Here is a 25,041-nt window from a genome sequence, read left to right as displayed (position 1 = left end):
GAAAGGGGACAAGGTCAATTACTGTTAGCTATACAAGAACACACGCAACAGTATTTCTTAAATCAATGCACAGTTTTCTCTTTAAAACAATAAATATCAAATCACGGCTGAGGCCTCAAGTAACTTATCCGAAATGAGTTTGAATGATTGCTTTCAAAACACCGGGATATAGGGTAACGGCTGAAGGACTTACTTAAGTAAAATTACAGTATCTTCCGGCTAATGGCCATCTTAAGGAAAATTCAAGTTAATTCTTTGGCTGACAGGCCAGTTAAAAAAAATCTTCTTCACATAATAAAAGAGAGACTTTAAGAATAAGCCTTTACACAGTACAACAGAAAAACATCTTAAGAAAACTTGAAGTATCTTGTCGGTTGAAGGCCCAAGCAATTACTCAAGAATAATTAAAGACAACCTTAAGAGAAACATTTACAGAACACGGCAGAAGACCGTTTCAAAAATTCAAAATAATTAAAGAGAAACCTTGTAAGGTGTCAGGCAAATCCAACACCTTCCATGAAAACCCTGACATGATAAGCAAATCCAGTAGTATGTCATATAGCTCCGATTGAATCGTGAAATTAAATTAACCAAAGTAATACGAGTAACGAGTGAGCAAATGGAATACCACAGACTAACAGAAGAATGCCTAAATGCATGTCATACCTTCCCAACGTGAGACAGACGCAGTCCGAGGGGAGAAACGAGAACAGAAGCCGAGAGCAGAACCGTGTTAAGCTAGAAGACCCTACGATAAGGGACGTCGCCAGCTAACCACTATGACAACGCCAGTTGCAAGTTTTAGCGTGAGACTTTTTCGCGTCTCTGTTACGTTAGGAACACCCCCCAGCCCATGTTAAATGATAGACCCCTCCAGAAGAACAGTATAGATCTTACGATAACGCTAAAAGGAACACACCAGCTGCAAGTTTTAGCGTGTGACTTTTTCGAGTCTCTGTTACGCTGCAAACTTTAAAAACATTGCCCCACCACGAAAAGTATAACGTTTTTCATTGGATGGACAGAATTTTTGTAGGCGAAGCTTAAGATTTACATTGAGACCCTGATTGGTCAGATGAAAACACAGCCAGATAGTTTATTTTTTAAAACCAACTTCGGTAAATGGTAGTAAGGAGAAATTGGGAGACGTCAGTTATTTCCGAGACGGCGAGCTGGATGGCTGCTTCGCCGGCCGCCGTGACCCTTGACGAACACCGACAAGGTAATGAACACACGCGATGCCGCATAAGAGCGCATAAAGATTCACTCAGAACTGGAGTAGTCTCATCTGCTACACCCCCTTTTTGCGTAATACTAGTGTCGATCGTCAATTAAGGCTCATGGTTTTCGCATTTGCCACTTGAACTAAAGATCTGAAACGCGATGATTTTTCTGTTACAGACACTCATGGAAATTGAAATAAGAACACCGTGAATTCATTGTCCCAGGAAAGGGAAACTATATTGACACATTCCTGGGGTCAGATACATCACATGATCACACTGACAGAACCACAGGCACATAGACACAGGCAACAGAGCATGCACAATGTCGGCACTAGTACAGTGTATATCCACCTTTCGCAGCAATGCAGGCCGCTATTCTCCCATGGAGACGATCGTAGAGATGCTGGATGTAGTCCTGTGGAACGGCTTGCCATGCCATTTCCACCTGGTGCCTCAGTTTGACCAGCGTTCGTGCTGGACGTGCAGACCGCGTGAGACGACGCTTCATCCAGTCCCAAACATGCTCAATGGGGGACAGATCCGGAGATCTTGCTGGCCAGGGTAGTTGACTTACACCTTCTAGAGCACGTTGGGTGGCACGGGATACATGCGGACGTGCGTTGTCCTGTTGGAACAGCAAGTTCCCTTGCCGGTCTAGGAATGGTAGAACGATGGGTTCGATGACGATTTGGATGTACCGTGCACTATTCAGTGTCCCCTCGACGATCACCAGAGGTGTACAGCCAGTGTAGGAGATCGCCCCCCACACCATGATGCCACGTGTTGGGCCTGTGTGCCTCGGTCGTATGCAGTCCTGATTGTGGCGCTCACCTGCACGGCGCCAAACACGCATACGACTATCATTGGCACCAAGGCAGAAGGGACTCTCATCGCTGAAGACGACACGTCTCCATTCGTCCCTCCATTCACGCCTGTCGCGACACCACTGGAGGCGGGCTGCACGATGTTGGGGCGTGAGCGGAAGACGGCCTAACGGTGTGCGGGACCGTAGCCCAGCTTCATGGAGACGGTTGCGAATGGTCCTCGCCGATACCCCAGGAGCAACAGTGTCTCTAATTTGCTGGGAAGTGGCGGTGCGGTCCCCTACGGCACTGCGTAGGATCCTATGGTCTTGGCGTGCATCCGTGCGTCGCTGCGGTCCGGTCCCAGGTCGACGGGCACGTGCACCTTCCGCCGACCACTGGCGACAACATCGATGTACTGTGGAGACCTTACGCCCCACGTGTTGAGCAATTCGGCGGTACGTCCACCCGGCCTCCCGCATGCTCACTATACGCCCTTGCTCAAAGTCCGTCAACTGCACATACGGTTCACGTCCACGCTGTCGCGGCATGCTCCCAGTGTTAAAGATTGCGATGGAGCTCCGTATGCCACGGCAAACTGGCTGACACTGACGGTGGCGGTGCACAAATGCTGCGCAGGTGGCGCCATTCGACGGCCAACACTGCGGTTCCTGGTGTGTCCGCTGTGCCGCGCGTGTGATCATTGCTTGTACAGCCCTCTCGCAGTGTCCGGAGCAAGTATGGTGGGTCTGACACACCGGTGTCAATGTGTTCTTTTTTCCATTTCCAGGAGTGTAGTTATTGAGAAGCCACATCAGCCACTGTCATTTACGACAAGTTAGATAAGTTATTAAAGATAATTGAGGGTCACTGTAGACCATTTTGATAGTTTTCTCTTTTGTGAAACTTAATTTAAACCTAGATTATAGATGTGACATGGCATAGGTTATCCTTCGATCCATTGTAGAACTTAGAAACCCATTCAGGGAATATTCGTTCACATTTTTGTTGAACGCAGTTGGTTTTTACCATCCTGTATTAAAACACTTCCTTTTATCAGTAGTGCAAATTATAAACAATGTTCTGCGAGTAGAACAAAAAATTCCAATGGTAAACATAACTGCTTTTTCGACGTTATTTTACCAGCTAACTAAAAATAGGAAAGCCTTGAACCCCTTCCACTAAATTTAGTTAGTATTAAGATTCTATTACAGGGAGTGCAGTGCAGCTGACGCTGAAATCATTAAGTATTTGGTTATATCATCGCTAGCCTCACTGAACTCTTCTGAATTCTACATGTCATGTGTGGTCTGGCGACTCCTTACCAGCAACAGGTCCCAGGTTCAAACTAGTCAATTCCATAAAAAACACGCTCAGAGCGTCGTTGCGCGACAGTGGTAGGGAGACACGATAGAGAACAGACACCACCATGAATGTTAGAACTTTACAGACAAGGATTTACATATTAAAGCCACACATTTTGAAACAAACGCGGCTGAAGACCTAAATACAGAGCAACAAGAATTATAAATGAAACACAGTTGAAGGCCTAATCTTAAAGTTGTTATGAAGTTCGGCTGAAGGCCATATACTGAACATAAAACAGACAAAATTAATGCACGGCTGAAGGCCTGGCACAGAACATGCGACCAGATACAATGACAATCACAAACAACAAACAGTGGTGCTCAGAAGTGTTCCTAGGGTCGGCCTGGAGAGGAAACTCTAACCACAGTTTAGGTGAGACAGACAGCCAAGCGTAATACTAAGCAGTCGGGTTGCAGCACGACCTAAGGACGGCTGACGAACCAACCAACCAACATCTACATCTACATCTACATGACTACTCTGCAATTCACATTTAAGTGCTTGGCAGAGGGTTCATCGAACCACAATCATACTATCTCTCTACTATTCCACTCCCGAACAGCGAGCGGGAAAAACGAACACCTAAATCTTTCTGTTCGAGCTCTGATTTCTCTTATTTTATTTTGATGATCATTCCTACCTATGTAGGTTGGGCTCAACAAAATATTTTCGCATTCGGAAGAGAATGTTGGTGACTGAAATTTCGTAAAAAGGTCTCGCCGCGACTAAAAGCGTCTATGCTGTAATGACTTCCATCCCAACTCGTGTATCATATCTGCCACACTCTCTCCCCTATAACGTGATAATACAAAACGAGCTGCCCTTTTTTGCACCCTTTCTATGTCCTCCCTCAATCCCACCTGGTAAGGATCCCACACCGCGCAGCAATATTCTAACAGAGGACGAACGAGTGCAGTGTAAGCTGTCTCTTTAGTGGACTTGTTGCATCTTCTAAGTGTCCTGCCAATGAAACGCAACCTTTGGCTCGCCTTCCCGACAATATTATTTATGTGGTCCTTCCAACTGAAGTTGTTCGTAATTTTAACACTCAGGTACTTGGTTGAATTGACAGCCTTGAGAACTGTACTATTTATCGAGTAATCGAATTCCAACGGATTTCTTTTGGAACTCATGTGGATCATCTCACACTTTTCGTTATTTAGCGTCAACTGCCACCTGACACACCATACAGCAATCTTTTCTAAATCGCTTTGCAACTGATACTGGTCTTCGGATGACCTTACTAGACGATAAATTACAGCATCGTCTGCGAACAATCTAAGAGAACTGCTCAGATTGTCACCCAGGTCATTTATATAGATCAGGAACAGTAGAGGTCCCAGGACGCTTCCCTGGGGAACACCTGATTTCACTTCAGTTTTACTCGATGATTTGCCGTGTATTACTACGAACTGCTACCTTCCTGACAGGAAATCACGAATCCAGTCGCACAACTGAGACGATACCCCATAGCTCCGCAGCTTGATTAGAAGTCGCTTGTGAGGAACGGTGTCAAAAGCTTTCCGGAAATCTAGAAATACGGAATCAACTTGAGATCCCCTGTCGATAGCGGCCATTACTTCGTGCGAATAAAGAGCTACCTGCGTTGCACAAGAGCGATGTTTTCTGAAGCCATGCTGACTACGTGTCAATAGATCGTTCCCTTCGAGGTGATTCATAATGTTTGAATACAGTATATGCTCCAAAACCCTACTGCAAACCGACGTCAATGATATAGGTCTGTAGTTAAATGGATTACTCCTACTACCCTTCTTGAACACTGGTGCGACCTGCGCAATTTTCCAATCTGTAGGTACAGATCTATCGGTGAGCGAGCGGTTGTATATGAGTGCTAAGTAGGGAGCTATAGTATCAGCGTAATCTGAAAGGAACCTAATCGGTATACAATCTGGACCTGAAGACTTGCCCGTATCAAGCGATTTGAGTTGCTTCGCAACCCCTAAGGTATCTACTTCTAAGAAATTCATGCTAGCAGATGTTCGTGTTTCAAATTCTGGAATATTCCATTCGTCTTCCCTGGTGAAGGAATTTCGGAAAACTGCGTTCAATAACTCCACTTTAGCGGCACAGTCGTCGATAACAGTACCATCGGCACTGCGCAGCGAAGGTATTGACTGCGTCTTGCCGCTTGTGTACTTTACATACGACCAGAATTTCTTCGGATTTTCTACCAAATTTCGAGACAATGTTTCGTTGTGGAACCTATTAAAGGCATCTCGCATCGAAGTACGTGCCAAATTTTGCGCGTCTGTAAATTTTAGCCCATCTTCGTGATTTCGCGTTCTTCTGAACTTCGCATGCTTTTTCCGTTGCCTCTGCAACAGCGTTCGGACCTTTTTTGTGTACCACGGTGGATCCGTTCCATCTCTTACCAATTTATGGGGTATGAATATCTCAATTGCTGTTGCTACTATATCTTTGAATTTGAGCCACATCTCGTCTACATTCGCATAGTCAGTTCGGAAGGAATGGAAATTGTCTTTTAGGATAGCTTCTAGTGACACTTTATCCGCTTTTTTGAATAAAATTATTTTGCGTTTGTTTCTGATGGATTTGGAAGAAATGGTATTGAGCCGAGCTACAACGACCTTGTGATCGCTAATCCCTGTATCAGTCATGATGCTCTCTATCAGCTCTGGATTGTTTGTGGCTAAGATGTCAAGTGTGTTTTCGCAACCATTTACAAATCGCGTGGGTTCGGGGACTAACTGCTCGAAATAATTTTCGGAGAAAGCATTTAGGACAATCTCGGAAGACGTTTTCCGCCTACCACCGGTTTTGAACAAGTATTTTTGCCAACATACCGAGGGTACGTTGAAGTCTCCACCAACTATAACCGTATGAGTGAGGTATTTATTTGTTACGAGACTCAAACTTTCTCTGAACTGTTCCGCAACTGTATCATCGGAGTCTGGGGGTCGGTAGAAGGAGCCAATTATTAACTTAATTCGGCTGTTAAGTATAACCTCCACCCATACCAATTCGCACGGAGTATCTACTTCGACTTCACAACAAGATAAACCACTACTGACAGACACAAACACACCACCACCAATTCTGCTTAATCTATCTTTCCTTAACACCGTCTGAGACTTAGTAAAAATTTCTGCGGAACTTATTTCAGGCTTTAGCCAGCTTTCTGTACCTTTCTCCCAACCACGTACTCTAATCCGTTCCACCCGACCAACAGCATCACTACCAAAAGTACTAGCGAAGAGGAGGATCGCAGTAGCATTATGTCTTAATAATTGGCGTATAAACACAGTCAAGGCACAGTAAACACTCAAGGAGAGAAGCAGAACAACACCAAGCTGTCGAACCACACGCCGAGCCGGACAGCATCAACACAGCGAGGAAACCACACTGCCACAAAACTATGTTAACGACCAGGGCAGGTAAGCGGAACGTTAACGGCCACAAGGCAGAAGATACCGCTGGTGCACTTCAGTAATAAATTATAATCATTTCTAAGCTTAAACACCATACAGGGAGACAGTTGTAAATTTTTACCGACTCCAACACACCAAGTTGCTGCTTGCGGGGACAGCCCAGGATGCAACCATCAGCAATCAACGAAGATATGTCACAACGGTTGATCTTTCACGACAAGGTCACTGATCACTCAACTCCAGTATGCAGGTGAGGTGGGCGACGAACTTAGCAGTTCTCGCAGCTAGTGCCACACAACTCCGACCGCACGTGCACGCTGCCAGCGGCCCGCCTGATCACACGCTGCAGAGACTTCCTCGGTGCTTCGCCGCAACCGACCAACTGCCACACGCACACCATGACACGGAAGTGTAACTGCCACACCAAACAGGTTACAGCAGTACTAGTACCGAAAAACGCTGCTTCTCCCATTGACTGAGGTAAGTGAGCAACTCGTTCAGATAGTAACTGAGGGAGGAAAAAGACGCCACTCCATAGTGACAAATTGCCCAAAAGGAAAAACGGCTTTAACGCGAGCCGACCACGGCTGACGAACATTATTATTACCAGGAAGACAACGGTCTATTGACACACAATCACCACGGATATAGAAAACATCATTTTTGTGAAAATTGATGCCGTATTTATAGATTTCTAGGAGGCTTTTGGCACAGCACCTCATAAGCGGCATGTAATCTAATTGCGTTCTTATGGACTGGTTTCAGTCGCAGTTTCGAATCCTGTCTCGGGCATGGATGTGTGTGATGTCCCTAGGTTAGTTAGGTTTAAGTAGTTCTAAGTTCTAGGGGACTAATGACCACAGCAGTTGAGTCCCATAGTGCTTAGAGCCATTTGAACCATTTTGACTGGTTTCGGGATTTACTATCAGAGACGTCACGGTTCATAGAAAATGAGGAAAAGTCATCGAGTAAAACAGAAATGATTTCTGGCGTTCTCCAAGGTAGTATTATAGTCCCTATGCTGTCTCTTGACTATTTTAACGATATAGGAGGCGATCTAGGTAGTCATCTTAGAAAGTTTGTAGGTGAGCTGTCGTTAATCGTCTAGTAAAGTCATCAGAAGAGCAAAACCAATTACAAAACGATTTACATAGAATATCTGTATGGTGCGTAAATTAGTAATTGATCCTCAATCATAAAAAGAGTCTGGTCATCCACATGTGTGCTAAAAGGAATCCGTTAAATTTCAGTCAGATCTAAATGTTGTAAATTCAACTACTCGTAAATACCTAGGAATTACAATTACAAACAACTTTAACTGCGGAGAACACATATGAAACGTTTTGGGGAAGGTGAACCAAACACAACGATTTATTGGCACGGCACACAAAAGATACAACAGATCTACTAAAAAGACTGCCTACACTACGCTTGTGCGTCCTCTTCGGGAGTGCTGCTGCGTGGTCTTGGATCCTTAGCAGATAGGATTAATGCAGCACATCGAGAAAGTTCAAAAAAGATTAGCACATTTTATATTATCGAGAAAAAGGGAAGAGAGTGTTACGGACATGACACAGGATTTGTGGTGGACATCAGCAAAACAACGGCGTATCTCATTGCGGCGAGATCTTCTCACGAGATTTCAGTCACCAATTTTCTCCTCCGAATGCGGAAATATTTTTTTGATGCCGACCTACATAGGAATAAATTAACATCATAGTGACAGAAGGGAAATCATACGTCGTACGGAAATACGTCTATACGTGAAACTTCCTGACAGGGTAAAACTGTTTGCCGGACCGAGACATTAACTCCGTTTAGCAGAAGAGCGTCTGTGGAGTTTCGAAGGTAGGAGACGATGTACTAGCAGTATTGAACCTGAGAGGACGGGTCGTGAGTCGTGCTTAGCTAGCTCAGTTGGTAGAGCACTTGCTCGCGAAAGGCATAGGTCCCGAGTTCGAGTCTCGGCCCGGCACACAGTTTTCATCTGTCAGGAAGTTTCATATCAGCGCACACTCCGCTGCAGAGTGAAAATCTCATTCTCGAGACGTATACAGGGTGGTCTATTGATAGTGGCCGGGCCACATATGTCACTAAATAAACATCAAACGAGAAAACTACAAAGAACGAAACTCGTCCAGCCTGAAGGGGGGAAACCACATGGTGCTATGGTTGGCCCTCTATATGGCGCTGCCATAGGTAAAACTGATATCAACTGCGTTTTTTAAATAGGAACCCCCTTTTTATTACATATTCGTGTAGTACGTAAAGAAATGTGAAAGTTTTAGTTGGACCACTTTTTTTGCTTTGTGATAGATGGCGCTGTAATAGTCACAAACATATAAGTAAGTGGTATCACGTAACATTCCTCCAGTGCAGACGGTAGTTGCTTCGTGATACATTACCCGTGTTGTTATGGACCGTTTACCAATTGCGGAAAAGGTCGATATCGTGTTGATGTATGGCTATTGTGATCAAAATGCCCAACGGGCGCGTGCTGTGTATGCTGCTCGGTATCATCCAAGTGTCCGGGGCGTTCTTCGCAAAGCTACGTTATTTAAGGAAACAGGAGGTGTTCAGCCACATGTGAAACGTCAACCACGACCTGCAACACATGATGATGCTCAAGTAGGTGTTTTGGCTTCTGTCGTCCGCACATCAGTAGCAGACAAATTGCGTGAGAATCAGTAATCTCAAAAACATCGGTGTTGAGAATGCTACATCAACATCGATTGCACCCGTACCATATTCTATGCACCAGGAATTGCATGGCGACGGCTTTAGACGTCGTGTACAGTTGTGCACCTAGTCACAAGAGAAATTACGGGACGATGACAATTTTTTGCACGCGTTCTATTTAGCGACGAAGCGTCATTCACCAACAGCGGTAACGTAAACCGGCATAATATACACTATTGACCAAGCGAGGTGGCACAGTGGTTAGCACACTGGACTCGCATTCGGGAGGACGACGGTTCAATCCCGCGTCCGGCCATAATGATTTAGGTTTTCCGTGATTTCCCTAAATCGCTCCATGGAAATTCCGGGATGGTTCCTTTGAAAGGGCACGGCAGACTTCCTTCCCCATCCTTCCCTAATCCGATGAGACCGATGACCTCGCTATTTGGTCTCTTCCCCCGACCAACTCAACCCAACCCCCTATACCGTATGGGCAACGGACAATCCACGATGGCTGCTACAAGTGGAATATCAGCTATCTTGGCGGGTTAATGTTTGGTGCGGCATTATGGGAGGAAGGATAATTGGCCCCCATTTTATCGATGGCAATGTAAATGGTGCAATGTATGCTGATTTCCTACGTAATGTTCTGGCTTTGTTACTACAAGATGTTTCAATGCATGACAGAATGCACTTCGACGTGATGGATGTCCGGCACATAGCATATGTCATGACAGGTGAATTGGTCTTCGAAGCACCATACCATGGCGCGCACGTTCACCGGATCTGACGCCCCTGAATTTCTTTCTGTGGGGAAAGTTGAAGTATATTTGCTATCGTGATCCACCGACAACGCCTGACAACATGCGTCAGCGCATTGTCAATGGATGTGAGAACATTACTTTAGGCAAACTACTCGCTATTGAGAGGAATGGCGTTACACGTATTGCCGAATGCATTGAGGTTGACGGACATCATTTTGAGCATTTATTGCATTAATGTGGTATTTACAGGTAATCACGCTGAGACAGCATGCGTTCTCAGAAATGATAAGTTCACAAAGGTACAGGAATCTCACTGGGACAACCGAGATAAAATGTTCAAACGTATCTACGTTCTGTATTTTAATTTAAAAAACCTACCTGTTACCAACTATTCGTCTAAAATTGTGAGCCATATGTTAGTGATTACTACAGCGCCATCTATCACAAAGCGAAAAAAGTGGTCCAACTATAACATTCATATTTCTTTACGTACTACACGAATATGCAATAAAAATGGGGGTTCCTATTTAAAAAAACGCAGTTGATATCCTTTTGACCTATGTCAGTGTCATCTAGCGGACCAACCATAACGCCATCTGGTTCCCCCTTCAAGCTAGAGAAGTTTCGTTCTTTGTAGTTTTTTAGTTTGATGCTTACTTAGTGAGATATTGGGCAAGGTCACGATCAATGGACCACCCTGTATATGTGTTAGTTTTTTCCGCGCGCTGTTCGAGAGTGTAATGATAGAGAATTATTGCGAAGCTGGTTGGATGAACCCTCTGCCAGGCACTTAAGTGTGATTTGCAGAGTAACCACGTAGCTGCTGATGTAGATACATGAGGTACCAGCAGTCGTCATATTTTATTATGGTCATAAGTGTGGTAATTATTATATCGAAATCAGTAAATGTTTATTTTAGTCGTAATTGTAGTTAGGCTTCAGTAGCTCAAATTCACCACATTCCCATTCCACCTCTGATCCAGGACGCATCCTACAGCAATTCCTTGCGCAATAATTGCATACATGCCATTGTGTTTCACGAATTGTGAATTATTTAAATAAGTGCACGGTTAGATGAGTTGGATATTGTATTCTCGAATGGATGGCCTTCAACTACTAAATCAGAGCAAAGAGAATATAGACTACAGCCGCCATCTCTAAGTAATCAAATCCTTGCGAAAGACGCGAGGTAGCGGTAACAGCAGTGAACACTATTTCTCTACTTACTATTGGAGGATTTTACATCTAACATAGCAACATTTCTAAGGAAGTGTGACGGTGATGCTGAAATGTGGGTATATTCCCATTCTGCGGCTAGGCAAATGAATTTTTAAGTGGAATGTGCGATCACCACCTTCAGGCAAAACTGATCGGGATGGCGCAGTGATTAAGACACCGGACTCGCGAACAACAGGAAAGTGGTTCATAGCCTCGCTTGCCCAGCCTGATATACTCGTTCCGGCTTTTCGCTAAACCACCTAAGACGACTGTTAATACGATTTCTATGAACAATTCAGTGTCAATTTCCTGTTATATCGTTTTCAGCAAGAAGTCACATTTCTAATAACGCCACCACTGACGCGTAGTTCCACTCAAATGTTATCTTCTTCCATTACTCAATGTAAACTTACTCAAGCGAGATTACTGAGCTGGCAAGATGGCGGAATTAAAATATCGGGAAAAGTACGCCAGGGCTCTCAAATAAATTTCCTACAGGACGAATCAAAAGCTCCTAAAATAAAACTATTCGTACAAGAAAGGCAGGACAGTAGCTTCTGCTTTGCTGAAACTGAGAGCAATGTACATCCATGAATATCTATTTTATAAACGTACGGTGCTGATGCTGTTACCGGCACGTGAGCGTTCTTTGGAATGGAACAGACGATCCCACCTTAAATGTGTTGTTATCAGCGTAGCGTTTGAACACATCCGGAAACGAGACTATTCTGCCAACCGAATACAGATACATGTAAAGATGTTACGATGCGCACATATGTGAACTATTGCTTAGCCTGGAACTCAACAAATATGGTCTGTCGTGTAGCAGTCGGACGCAGTACACTCGTATTCGCCATGGTAAATAAATAACAATAAACTTGCCCCAAGTCGAGGATCTCTGAAAATGATTTTGGAAAGGAACACTGAATGTCTGCAGAAAATTCATGCAACAGCACAGAAACCAATATCACTTGAAGAAGCTTACCACAATAACTGATACTTACAGAGTACGAAATAACACTCACGCTATTTGGAATATTTAAATAATCTACGATAGGTAGCTACATTCTAGTTTAATGAACGCGAATTGTAAATACATTCCTTTACGTTAATGTAATGCCGTATTTTTAAATCACTTGTTTAGCTCTACTGCAACACAACAAAAGTTATGACCTTACTTTTGTGTGGAGTCACAGCGACATATAAATTGTTGAAAAATGTAATCGCCATAATCGGTTTGTAGCCTGTCCTTGATTTTATTCAGTCTGTATATTGAGCAAGCAGTAAAAGAAACAAATGAAAATTTTGGAGTATAAATTAAAGTCCAGGGAGAAGAAATAAAATCTTTGAGGTTTCCCGACGACACTGTAATTCTGTCAGAGACGGCAAAGGACTCGGAAGAGCAATTGAATGGAATGGACAGTGTCTTGAAAGGAGGATATTAGATGTTCATCAACAAAAACTAAATGAGGATAATGGAATGTAATCGAATTAAACCAGGTGATGCTGAAGTAATTAGATTAGGAAATGAGATACGTGAAGAAGTAGATGAGTTTTGCTATTTGCGAAACAAAATAACTGACGATGGTCGAAGTGCAGAGGATATAAAATGTAGACTGGCAATGTCAAGAAAGGCTTTTCTGAGGAAGAGAAACTTTTTAACATCGAGTATAGATTTAAGCGTCAGGAACTCCTTTCTGAATGCATATTTATGGAGTGTATTCATGAATGGAAGTGAAACATGGGTGATAGCAGTTTAGATAAGAAGAGAATAGAAGCATTTGAGAAGTGGTCCTACTGAAGAAGGCTGATGAGACGTGTAGATCACGTAACTAATTAGAAAGTACTGAATAGAACGGGAGCAAAGAGAAATTTGTGGTACAACCAGACTAAAAGAAGGAATCTGTTGGTAGGACACATTCTGAGCCTTCTAGGTATCATCAATTTAGTACTGGAGGGAGTCGTGGAGGGTGAAAATCGTACAGGGAGACCAAGGATGAAAACGCTAAGCAGATTGAGAAGTATGTGGGTTACAGTAATTACTCGGAGATGAAGAAGCTTGCACAGGATACAGTAGCATGGAGAACTGCATCAATCCAGTCTCTGGCCTGAAGACCACAACAAAAACAGCTTCCATTTGGCTGTTCAACAGCTTGTATTCCACAATCTAGATTTCGGCCTCATGCCATTATTAAGTATTATAACTGCAACACATTAAACTACGATAAAAGCACAAGTATCAACAAAACAGCAAAGCAAACAGCACAATTAATGTATGAGCTGCATGAGTTGCTTTCTTAGTTAAATATTAAAAATCATTACACTTGAGTAGAAAATAAGTCATCCTAATAATATGTGCTTTCGGTTATGTAACCAATTTTGTCAAAAGTACATATTTGTGCAACAAGCTAATTTACTGGCACTTAGCGTGGCTCTTCACTTGATATGGTTGTGGAATAAAATAATGACCAAATCACATGTTTCAAACGTTGCTACAGAGTGTAGCACGCCTCACCGTGGTCATAAGCGTCTTCAGCCAGCTCCTCCTGCGTCCACGCACAGGACACACACTCTATCCATCATACTACTACTGACTTGAGAATTAAACTTTGAAAACAAATAGAAAAGCTAATTATGAGTCTCGTTAGTCTACCTGTGCTTCATCAACGGAGGCTGGCATGTGACTGAGTTGTCAACGACTTACTGGCTGTGTTCAGTGGTGGCTGCCCCTCCAAAACAAACAAATAAATGGTTGCTACGCTACCGAATGCACGAGTGTTCACATTCCTGTTATTAGAAAACGATGCTATACCTCTCAAATACAAAAACACGCAATGAATTTAAGAGTAAAGCTTTGCAAGGACACACAAACACATAAAAGATTTAAGAACTAGACAGAGAAAACAAATGGAAAAGCTAAATATGCCACTTGCTGTTCTCCTGGTGCTTCATCAATGAAGGCTGGTGGCTGATTCTCGCAGTCCCCGACAATGTAACAACCATGTACCCGTTGCGGACAAGAGATAACGCCTTTAACGCACCGTACAGCTACTAGAAAAGGTAAACTTGCCGCTCCACGTTCTCCATGAGTACGATATCGCTCTCCGTAGCTACGAATCCTCCATGAAAATGCGGAAGTGATCTCGGAGGCACTGCACAGCTAGTAGCGCAGGATTATTTACAGCTCAGCGTGCTTCATGAATAGGACCTTGCACTAAATAGCCATGCACCCACCATGTACCTGTTCTAGGTGTCAGATAATATCTCGAAAACACCACAGAGCTGATAACGCCGAATTACTTGCAGCTCCATGTGCTCGATAAAGATGCTGTCAGGCTCAATGGCCCCACATCCACCATCAATCAGTTGCGGACGTGAGATAATATCATAAAGACACCACACACCTAGTAGTGCCGGTTTACTTTCAGTTCCACATGCTCCATGAATACGAGCCCGTGCTCTACGGCTATGTAGCCACCACATACCTGTTGCAGACATGAAATAATACCTCGAAGGCACTGCGCAGCTAGTAGCACAGGTTTGCTTGTAGCTCCACATGCTCCATCAATATGATCTCGCGCTACATGTCCATGCATCTAACATGAACCTGTCATGTATGTTAAATTTCTCAAACGCACCAAACAGTTAGTAGCGCAGGATTACTTACAGTTCCACATAATTCTTATACAGTGAAGAGTCAAAGAAACTGCAACAAGTGCCTAATATCTTGTAGGGTCCCCGCGAGCACGTAAAGTGACGCAACACGACGCGGCATTGACTCGACTAATGTCTGAAGTAGCGATGGAAGGAATTGACGCCATGAATCCTGCAGGGTTATCCACAAACCCCTAAGAGTACAAGGGGGTGGAGATATCTTCTGAACACCACGTTCCAAGGCATCCCAGATATACTCAATAATGTTCATGTGTGGGGAGTTTGGTGGACAGCTGAAGTGTTCATACTCAGAAGAGTGTTTCTGGAGCCACTCTGCAACAATTGTGGACGGGTGTGGTGTCGCATTGTCCTGCTGGAATTGTCCAAGTGCGTCGGAATGCACAATGACATGGACGCAGGTGATCAGACAGTAAGCTTACGTACGTGTCACGCGTCAGAGTCGTATCTAGACGTATCACGGATTCAGTATCATTCCAGCTGCAGACGCCCAAGAGCATTACAGAGCCTCCACCAGCTAGAACAATCCTCTACTGACATGCAGGGTCCATGGATTCATGAGGTTGTCTTCATACCCACACACGTCGATCTGCCCGATACAATTTGCAATGAGACGCGTCCGACCAGGCAACATGTTTCCAGCCATCAACAGTCCAATGTCGGTGTTGACGTGCTCAGGCGAGGCGTGAAGCTTTGTGTCGTGCAGTCATAAAGGGTACACGAGTGGGCCTCCGGCTCCGAAAGCCCATATCGATGATGTTGCGTTGAATGGTTCGCAAGCTGACACTTGTCGATGGCCCGCCATTTAAGTCTCCAGCAATTTGCCGAATGGTTGCACCTCTGCCAAGTTAAACGATTCTCCTCAGTCGTCGTTGGTTCCGTTCTTGCAGGATCTTTTTCCGGCCGCAGCCATATTCGGTACACCCATGAAATGATCGTCCGGGAAAATCCCCACTTCATCGGTACCTCGGCGATGCTGTGTCGTACCGCTCGTGCGCCGACTGTAACACCACTTTCAAACACATTTAAATCTTCATAACCTGCCATTGTAGCAGCAGTAACCGATCTAACATATGCGCCAGACAATTGTTGTTAAAATGTTCAAATGTGTGTGAAATCTTACGGGACTTAACTGCTAAGGCCATCAGTCCCTAAACTTACACACTACTTAACCTAAATTATCATAATGACAAACACACACCCCCATGCCCGAGGGAGGACTTGAACCTCCGCCGGGACCAGCCGCACAGTCCATGACTGTAGCGCCTAAGACCGCTCGGCTAATCCCGCGCGGCTCACTTGTTGTCTTATATAGGCGCTGCCGACCGCACCGCCATATTCTGCCTGTTTACGCATACCTGTATTTGAATAGGCATGCCTATACCAGTTTCTTTGGCGCTTCAGCCACCACGTATCTGTTGTGGTCATGAGATTTCTGGAAGGCATCACATAGGTAGTAACACAGGTTTATGTGCAACTCCATGTACTCCACGAAAATGATGTTAGTCTCTATGGCCACAGAGTCACTACGTACCTGTTGCGGATGTGAGGTAATATCTAAAAGACTCCAAATAGGTGGCAGCACAGGCTTACTTGCAGCTCCATGTCCTCCATGAATACGATCTCGCACTCCATGGCTATGCACCCACCATGTACCTGTTTCGGATGGGAGATAATATCTCGAAGGCAGTATGCAACTAGTAATACAGGTTTACTTGTGGCTCAACATGCTTCATAAGTGTGAACTCGCGCCCTGTGGCCACTCAGCCACATCCTGTTGTGGACACGAGATAATATCTGGAAGGCACCACACAGCTACAAACACAGATTTACCTACAGAACCATGTTCTCCATGAATATAATTTCGCGCTCCACGGCCATGCAGCCATCACATACCTGCAGCGGACGTGAGGTATATCTCGAGGGCGCCCCGCAGGGAGTAGCGCAGATTCACTTGCAACTCCACGTGCTCCAGGAAATTGACTTCGCGCTCCGTGCCCACACACCCGTCCGTGTGGAAGTGCGCCACTGTGAGAACGCCTTGCCTTATCGACGTGTTGTCCCTTCAAACAGACGAACTGCAGTCAGTAGGTGAACCGGCCCTGTTAAAGGGAATGTCACAGCAAACCGCTCTGTCATGGATGAAATGCAAAGAGTACAAAGTTATCTACAGATCGTTCGCAAATCAGACTGCAGTAGTGAGAGTCGAAGGAAGTCAAAGGGAGATAGTAAGCTAGAAAAGAGTGAGACGCTCACCATTGTACTCCTGTTGTACATTGAGCGAGCAGTAAACTAGGAAGAAATTAAAGTTTACAGGGAAGAAACCCTTCAAACAGACGAACTGCAGTCAGTAGGTGAACCGGCCCTGTTAAAGGGAATGTCACAGCAAACCGCTCTGTCATGGATGAAATGCAAAGAGTACAAAGTTATCTACAGATCGTTCGCAAATCAGACTGCAGTTGTGAGAGTCGAAGGAAGTCAAAGGGAGATAGTAAGCTAGAAAAGAGTGAGACGCTCACCATTGTACTCCTGTTGTACATTGAGCGAGCAGTAAACTAGGAAGAAACTAAAGTTTACAGGGAAGAAACAAAATCTTTTAATATTCCGCTAGAGTCAGCTTTTGCGGAGCAGCAGTGGTCACGGAGCATCTCTGAGGTGCATTTGTTGTTTCTGCGGCAATAAATACTAAAACGTAAACGAAAGTGGTGTTGGAATGAAACCATATGATTAAGCATAATCAAATTTCATTAATCTTTACATCTTAAACTAAAGACGTAGTTCAGTATGCATCAAACATCAGTTGGCAAAGGCAAGTAATTACGACGCGGCTGAATCCATATGACCTTCACAAAAACAAGTAATTTTCGTCGTCTTAAGAATCAAACATTCATTCCGAATGTCATTTTTGTTCTCACACGCGTGTTTCTGTATTGAAGTGCGGTGATGGAGACAGATATAAGCACCACAAGAATTACACTTGAATTTATTCATTCGAGATTTTTAATCCTTATGACATGGTGTACATACCTCCTACGCCTTGGTCCCACTTATTTTTGCTTTCCCTATATGTCCCTCCCACCCTCTTAAATTCTTACAGTTTCGCAATGTCAAGATGATATAGTTAAAGGAAACCATTGATTTGACATTCTCTATTGCTAGTGCTTCTGAACCAGTTCTACTCTTGGAGCTTGAGAGGAACCTCGACGTCTCATTGCATTATGGCGATCACATTCATCATGGTTTTCACGGAAATGAACCACATCTGACCAAGGTTTTAAGTGTGATTTAAGGAAGATTTAGTGGCAGCAGTTTTAGACTGCACAACTACATAGCATTTTTTTGGGAATGTCTGACAAGGGAGATATAAATACAAAATTATGGATCTTCTTCACTAAAAAAGTTTGATAATATCTTAGGGGAGTTATTTAAGCTTTTAAAATAACTTCTAACGGTGTGTGTTGTGAGAAGCAATTGACAAATCAATGATGTATCAATTGTTTTGTAAGACGGTGCTGGGATACGGCTAAATTTAAACAGTGCCTTTGATCTGAATCGAACGAACCCATTCGATATGCATCGCCCCCCTCTGATTCACTTGTCATCGTCGTTGGCTACAGCTCGATTCTGAGTATGCATACGTTCTTCCAGCACGGAATGAGCCTGTCATCAACTCATGGTTGTATTTCAGATGACTGAACAGACCAATTCTGGCATTAAACATGCGTTCACACAAACCCCAGTGAAAGACTGGAGAATGTCGAGGTTGTAATCGATGGAGCTTTCTCGCCTGTTGCTTGGCCTCTTCGGGTCTGTGACGCTCTCCTTCAAACAAGTTGACAGCGGTGGGTGTTGTTTTCTCCACAGTGAGCGGTCCACAGCACAGTCTTCTCATGCATGTATATTTATACCAGTCTTCTTTATAACGTGTTTTAGTTGGCCCTTAAAACGTAAGAGGGACTATGAGGGCTACTGGTAGAGAAGAGTTCACAATAAAGGGAAGCCCTGTACCACTCATACGATGAACACGGCCTAAGCATTTCACTTGCCTCAGTGCTGTTCAAATACACTTTCTTAAAAACTGGAGTGTTGGTCATATTGTCCTCTGATTTAATGTTAAAGATGTATCTCACTTTTTGTTGGTGGAAGCGCTCTAGAAGTCGCGACAGCGTTTCCAAGCTTCAGTCATGCAGGGACGTGGAAATAGAACAGCTCTGTACACCATTAGTCTGATATGCAGCTTTACGTCTTCATTCGTAAAGACTCTGTGCATTATCCGTCCTAAAGCTGCAGGGACACCTCCAATCGTTTTATCAACATCCTGTTCTCACGTATACCATTTAGACGAGATTCTTCCAAGGTACGAAAAATAATCAACCTGCTCCACTGCCGTGTCTAAGAAGGAGAGGAGAATTAATCCAGGAACAGGTTGTGCGAATACCTTTGTTTTTTCCTCATTGATGGTAAGAACAAGACCCTGATCTCATGCAGTTTTAAGGCAGCTGCATGTTGTAGCTCTTCCTGTATAGGGATGGGAGATGCAGTGTCATTGGCATAAAGTAGTGGTTTCACCCGTGTAACCTGAGTAAGTCTTTGTGACCGAAGTCTTGCAAGACTGAAGAGATCTCCATCAAAAAGAAACTTAGTCTCTGTGCTTGGCCATTTAAAAATGATTTCTACTCCATGACAATTACGTGCAGTGCAAAGAGCGTTGGAGCAAGCCCGCAGCCATGTTTGAGTCCCTGAGGCCGATGCACACAATTGCCGTGAACAATCAGCCCACCCATGGCATCATGAAGAGCTTGATTCAGTTCCACATAGCGTTCAGGACATCCAGCATTTCTTAGTACCTTCACATGGCAGAACTAAGTACTGAATCAAAGGCTTTTTCCAGGCCATAGAAAACTACATTCAGAGGCTCCTGTTGCTCTTTAAATTTTGCCTGGAGTTGTCTAGCACAGAAACATTGAGATTCAAGTAGTAACCTCTCTGAAACAAATTTGCAGCCGATTTAATAGAATTAAAGCGAGAATTTTACCTTGCATTTGACAACAGCGATGTACCACGGTAGTTCCAAATGCACTACAGTTGCTTTCATTGAAGATAGTGAGGATGTTAGAGACTTGAAGATAGTGGTGTTGGTAGCAGCCTTGATTCTGTGTTTATCTTTTGACGATGCCACTTTGGGTCCGTTACATTAGGACATCTCATTCTGGAAACATGTCTTTCTTCTTTACAAAACCAACTGTTTCTTCAGCTGAGTCAGTAATAAACACCTGAAGTATGGTCCACTCCAGATTTTCATTCATAGTGTAGAATGGGTGAGTAACCAGATTATTTGAGATTGCGTTTCTGTAATCTGTAGCAGTGGCCTTAATTTGAAGTTTAGAAGTGTGAAACTTTCGTCTGAGCAGGATGTGGATGGATCTTTTTGGTTTGCGACTGACTGAGATCCTCAACCGGCAGCAAACGAGTTCTCATCTGTCCAGCAGTCATCGGCATTTCTTGCTGTCCTGATGACAAGAATATCCTTTTTATTATAATGCCTCGTGAGACAGTATGGGGTGTGCCAGCGCTACGAGCGAGGATGTATCTGGCACTTTGTTGATGGTTGTGTTTAACTGGTTGTAGGAATGATATTTAGTGTCTGCATCAGCCTCCAAGGTGAAAGCATATGCATAGATTAGAGTCATAAATTTACCTCAGAGAATTGAATTGGATGTTATGTAATTCTCTCGCCGACAGAAGATGGGATTAGCTGATGACCATTCACGAATATGGTCTTCACAGCGGATCCAACACCGTGAATCTGGCGTTTTCTCTCATCTTTTCTCTTCCAGAAAATCGTATGATCTGAACGGAATTTTTCAATTTTATCTACGCTGGAAAATCTCGTTTCACTTAAGGTGGCAGTACCAATGTTTATTCGAAAAGGCTTATGGATGACACGTGCTGTTCTTCTCTCACGCCTGTTATTGTATTCCAGATTAACTAATGTTTGAACATGTAACATCCCCTTACAAAACTATGAACGACTGTGCTGGTAAACGTCTACGTTATTTGATTTTCAAACAGCTGAGTAAAACTGAACGTAATCAGACATTTCTCTCTTTCCTTATTCTAATCATCAGTAAACTAGCACACAATATTTTTTTTTTAGCGCAACGCAATCTTACTTTCAATAATCCCTACAAAATAATGGCCCTGACTAACAATAACCTATACCTTTCATGAATCGCGTACCACACAAAAATCTTTGTTACTGGAACTACTGCAATACAGCGAGCGCCAATACTGCCAGTTAACTAAAAGATTCTAACTACTGAAGGCACTAACTACTGATAGGCACAGTTAGCAAATGGAAGATTTTGATAGAGAACAAACAATCTATTTACCTTAATAGTGTTCAAAAGTCATCAATTCATGACATCCATCTTTACTAATTTCCTTTTTCAGGCGGACACACGTCCAGATCGTCCGCTTGTAGTAACCTCTCAGAACTCTGGCATCTCTCTCTCCACATCCACCACTGCTGTCGGCTCACCTCCAACTGTCCAGCGCTACGCGCTGTTCACATCCAACTGCCCAACACTACACAAGGGAATATTCCAACAATGAGTCCCACCAGCCACAGACTGCACACAGCACAGTCAATGATTTTCATACAGAGCGCTACGTGGCGTTACCAACATAAAAACCTAAACAGCCTGCTTAAAAACATTCCAGGATCCTATCACTACATTTTTTGTAAGCTTAGTTTCTCGAGCGCATGAGGGCTGACCCGCTGTGTTCGCCCTCTCAGCAGGCTGAGAGTGTGACTACTGATGTTTAGTCCACATTTTCTAAGGCCTTCCTCGTTCTGGGTGGGCAGTTGCCTGTCCAAATCCAAATACAAGGCCAAATTCCTAAGTAGTCACGATGTCTGATAAAAACGAGCATCACACATCTGCTGCGAACGTGCATGTACGAATCAGATTCTTCCAGTTTCGCACAAAACCATGCCTCTACTACCATTATCCCATCACAGACTTCAGCTGAAGGTGAGACAGTAGGAAAAAGAAACAAGCGAGATTTTGTCTAAGGTAGATCTCAGCTCGCAGAGAAGGCCCCCAAGGGCTCAGCATTCACTTGCTGAGTACGGTCTTGGCGACCCCGGGGTCCTGAGTTGGGGACTGATCAGCGCCGCCAGTCTTCTGTCACCGTAACCCCCGGACATGCTTCAGCGACCACCGTACGGCGCGGCGGTGCAATGTTGTGTGCTGCGGGGAATGGTAATCTTGGCTTGTCCGCCTGGATTGCAAGGAAGGCCAACCTCTATAAAAACCCCTCAATCTTTCGGCGTGCTCCGCGCCCAGAAGATGCATGGCTGTTGGGGTGGAACAGTCGCAAGCGGGCAACCTCTGGGGCACCTGCCGCACCCCAGTTGTATAAGGCTGACTCAGGCTCGCGGGGCTCTGTCTGAGCGGACTTTTAGTTCCCTAGCTGCTCGTGGGACCGCAATGGACCCTTCGACCTCTACATTTCCCCCTACCAGTGGCTTGGGTGGGCCACTGGTAGGATAACACACCCCATCGAAAAAGCGGCTACGCGCTGCGAGTCCTCCAGCGCCTGGTGTTGCTAGAGATTTAACAGACTTTCGTAACGGAGCACTTGCTGATAATCAGAATGTGTTTTTGATATTAAACGTAAGGAGGGTAGCTTTGAGAGGGTTTCTCCCTTTTACATCCTCAAGGGTCTTGAGGGAATTGCAGGAACACTGAAATCTGTGAAGCGACTGCGCATTGGGACTCTGTTAGTTGAGACTTCCAGTTCCCGTCAAGTCGCTTGCCTTTGGAAAGCAACCTGTCTAGGAAAGTACGCTATCGAGACTGAGCTCCACTCCACTTTGAATTATAGTAAGGGTGTTGTGACGTGTAGGGACTTGGTGGATATCCCCATAGACGAGTTAAAATCTGAGTGGGCTGACGAAGGTATTATTGACGTGCAGCATATTATGAAACGAGTCGATGGGGACCTCGTCAAATCTGACTCGTTTATTCTTACGTTCAGTTGCCCGAGACTCCCAGAGCATGTTAAAGCGGGGTTCTTACGTTTGCCAGTACGGTCATATTTCCCCAACCCAATGCGCTGTTTTAAATGTCAGCGCTTTGGGAATACTACGTTGGGGTGCAATGGGATAGCCACTTGTGGTAAATGTGGTCAGCCTGCCCATGACGGAGCCGATTGTTCATCGCCTGTGAAGTGCGTGAATTGCACTGGGAGTCACCCTGTCTGGAGTCGGATCTGCCCCATCTATCTCGAAGAACGGAAGGTACAGGAGATTAAAACATCCAAGCGCATCCCCTATGGTGAGGCCAAGAAGCTCTTTAAGGCCATGCAACCTTCTGTGTTTTCAACATCTTTCGCTTCTGCTCTGAAAAAATCGGTAAAAATGGCCACTGTTGCTAAGCAAACGGAGGTTGCTAGTGTTAGCATTAATACCTGCGTTTGCCAGTGCACTTGTGCTTCTGCGGTTGTTTTGCAAACCTGCGGCTCTCCCCGCTGCCTCGGACAAGGCCGTGGTTGCTGACATTGGGGTACTTCCTGCCTCTCCCCATATGGCGCCTTCTGCTCAGGCGAGTAAAGCTCCTACTGTTGACAAGGCTCTGCATTCTAAGCCCCCCAAGACAAAGATGCAAAAGGGGAAGGTTTTGCTACCTGAGGAGACTAGTCAGGGTCGGTCCGATGACGAGGCCATCGTACTGTCTGACATCTCCCGTGGGTCGTCATCGGAGCTGATGGACATTGATGTCGACCGGGGGCGATCTTCTCGCCCCAGGAATAAATCTCTGGCCAGTATGGGCTCTCCTCCAAAGCACAGAGGCAGGGTGAAAGTTCAGCCAACCTGATCACTGCCTCCCCTATTACAGTAAAACCTAAATGGGTTCAGGACGCATGTGGCCGAATTACAACTCCTTGTACGAGAGTGCCCTTTGCGCTTATGTCTCCAAGAGACACATTTTCGAGCCACTGATGCTCCTTCTTTACGGGGCTATACCGTATATCGGAAAGATGATCTGACGGGGGAAAGGGCAAAGGGTGGTGTTGCGGTTTTTGTCCGTGACATGCACCCCTCATCTCAGCTCCCTCTCGTCACCGATTTGCAAGCAGTTGCGGTTGACATTCTTGTGGGTCTGAGGTTCACAGTCTGTTCAGTTTATTTACCGCCTCAGGATGCAATAGACTCTGAGGCTCTCACAGACCTTATTAGCCAACTCCCCCGCCCATTTCTTCTTCTGGGGGACTTCAATGCTCATAATGTCTTATGGGGCTCTCCGACTACTTGCCCCAGGGGTCGCATTCCGGAAAGCCTCATGAAGTCTTAAGAACTGTTCATCCTCAACTCTGGTGCTCCCACTCATTTCTGTACTGCTTCCGGATCGTCATCGGCTATTGACCTTTTCTTTTGCTCTCCAGCACTCGCCGATTCTGCTCTGTGGGAGGCTGCTGCTGACCTCCATTCTAGTGACCACTTCCCCCTTTGGATTCGCCTCCTGGAAGAGGCTGTGGCATTACCAGTGCCGCCCCAGTGGCAACTCTGCAGAGCTGACTGGACACTTTTCAGCCAACTGGCTGTTTTGGAACACCGTGCCAGCGTCCACGAATGGGTAGACCATGTTACAGCCATGATCTCCTATGCTGCTGAATTGTCAATCCCACGGTCATCCGGTCATCCCAAGAGGCGTCCTGTCCCTTGGTGGACCACTGAGTGCCGCTCAGCCATCCGAGCCCGCCGTGCAGCTCTGCGCCGCTTTAAGTGCCGTCCCTCAGCTGACCATCTTGCGGACTTTCGGGTAGCAAGGGCCAAAGCACTGCGAGTGATTAAAGAGAGCAAGCGACGGTCATGGCAATCATTCTTGAACTC

The 25,041-nt window shown here is 44.9% G+C and overlaps 1 protein-coding gene across 2 annotated transcripts in view; it reads right to left on the bottom strand.

Annotated features, from left to right (window-relative positions):
• Window positions 1–25,041, bottom strand: part of LOC126281373 (neuroendocrine convertase 1-like) — a 435,322-nt gene that overhangs the window by 43,120 nt on the left and 367,161 nt on the right. For both annotated transcript variants that reach the window (XM_049980291.1, XM_049980290.1), the window contains exon 11: window positions 17,037–17,203. In XM_049980291.1, the coding sequence (XP_049836248.1) occupies window positions 17,037–17,203 (167 nt within the window). The remainder of the gene's footprint in view (window positions 1–17,036; window positions 17,204–25,041) is intronic.

This window comes from Schistocerca gregaria, chromosome 7 (assembly GCF_023897955.1).
Source record: "Schistocerca gregaria isolate iqSchGreg1 chromosome 7, iqSchGreg1.2, whole genome shotgun sequence".
Taxonomy (NCBI): Eukaryota; Metazoa; Arthropoda; class Insecta; order Orthoptera; family Acrididae; genus Schistocerca; species Schistocerca gregaria.
The sequence above is the reverse complement of the archived record's forward strand: the minus strand, read 5'-3'. Positions and strand labels throughout refer to the sequence as shown.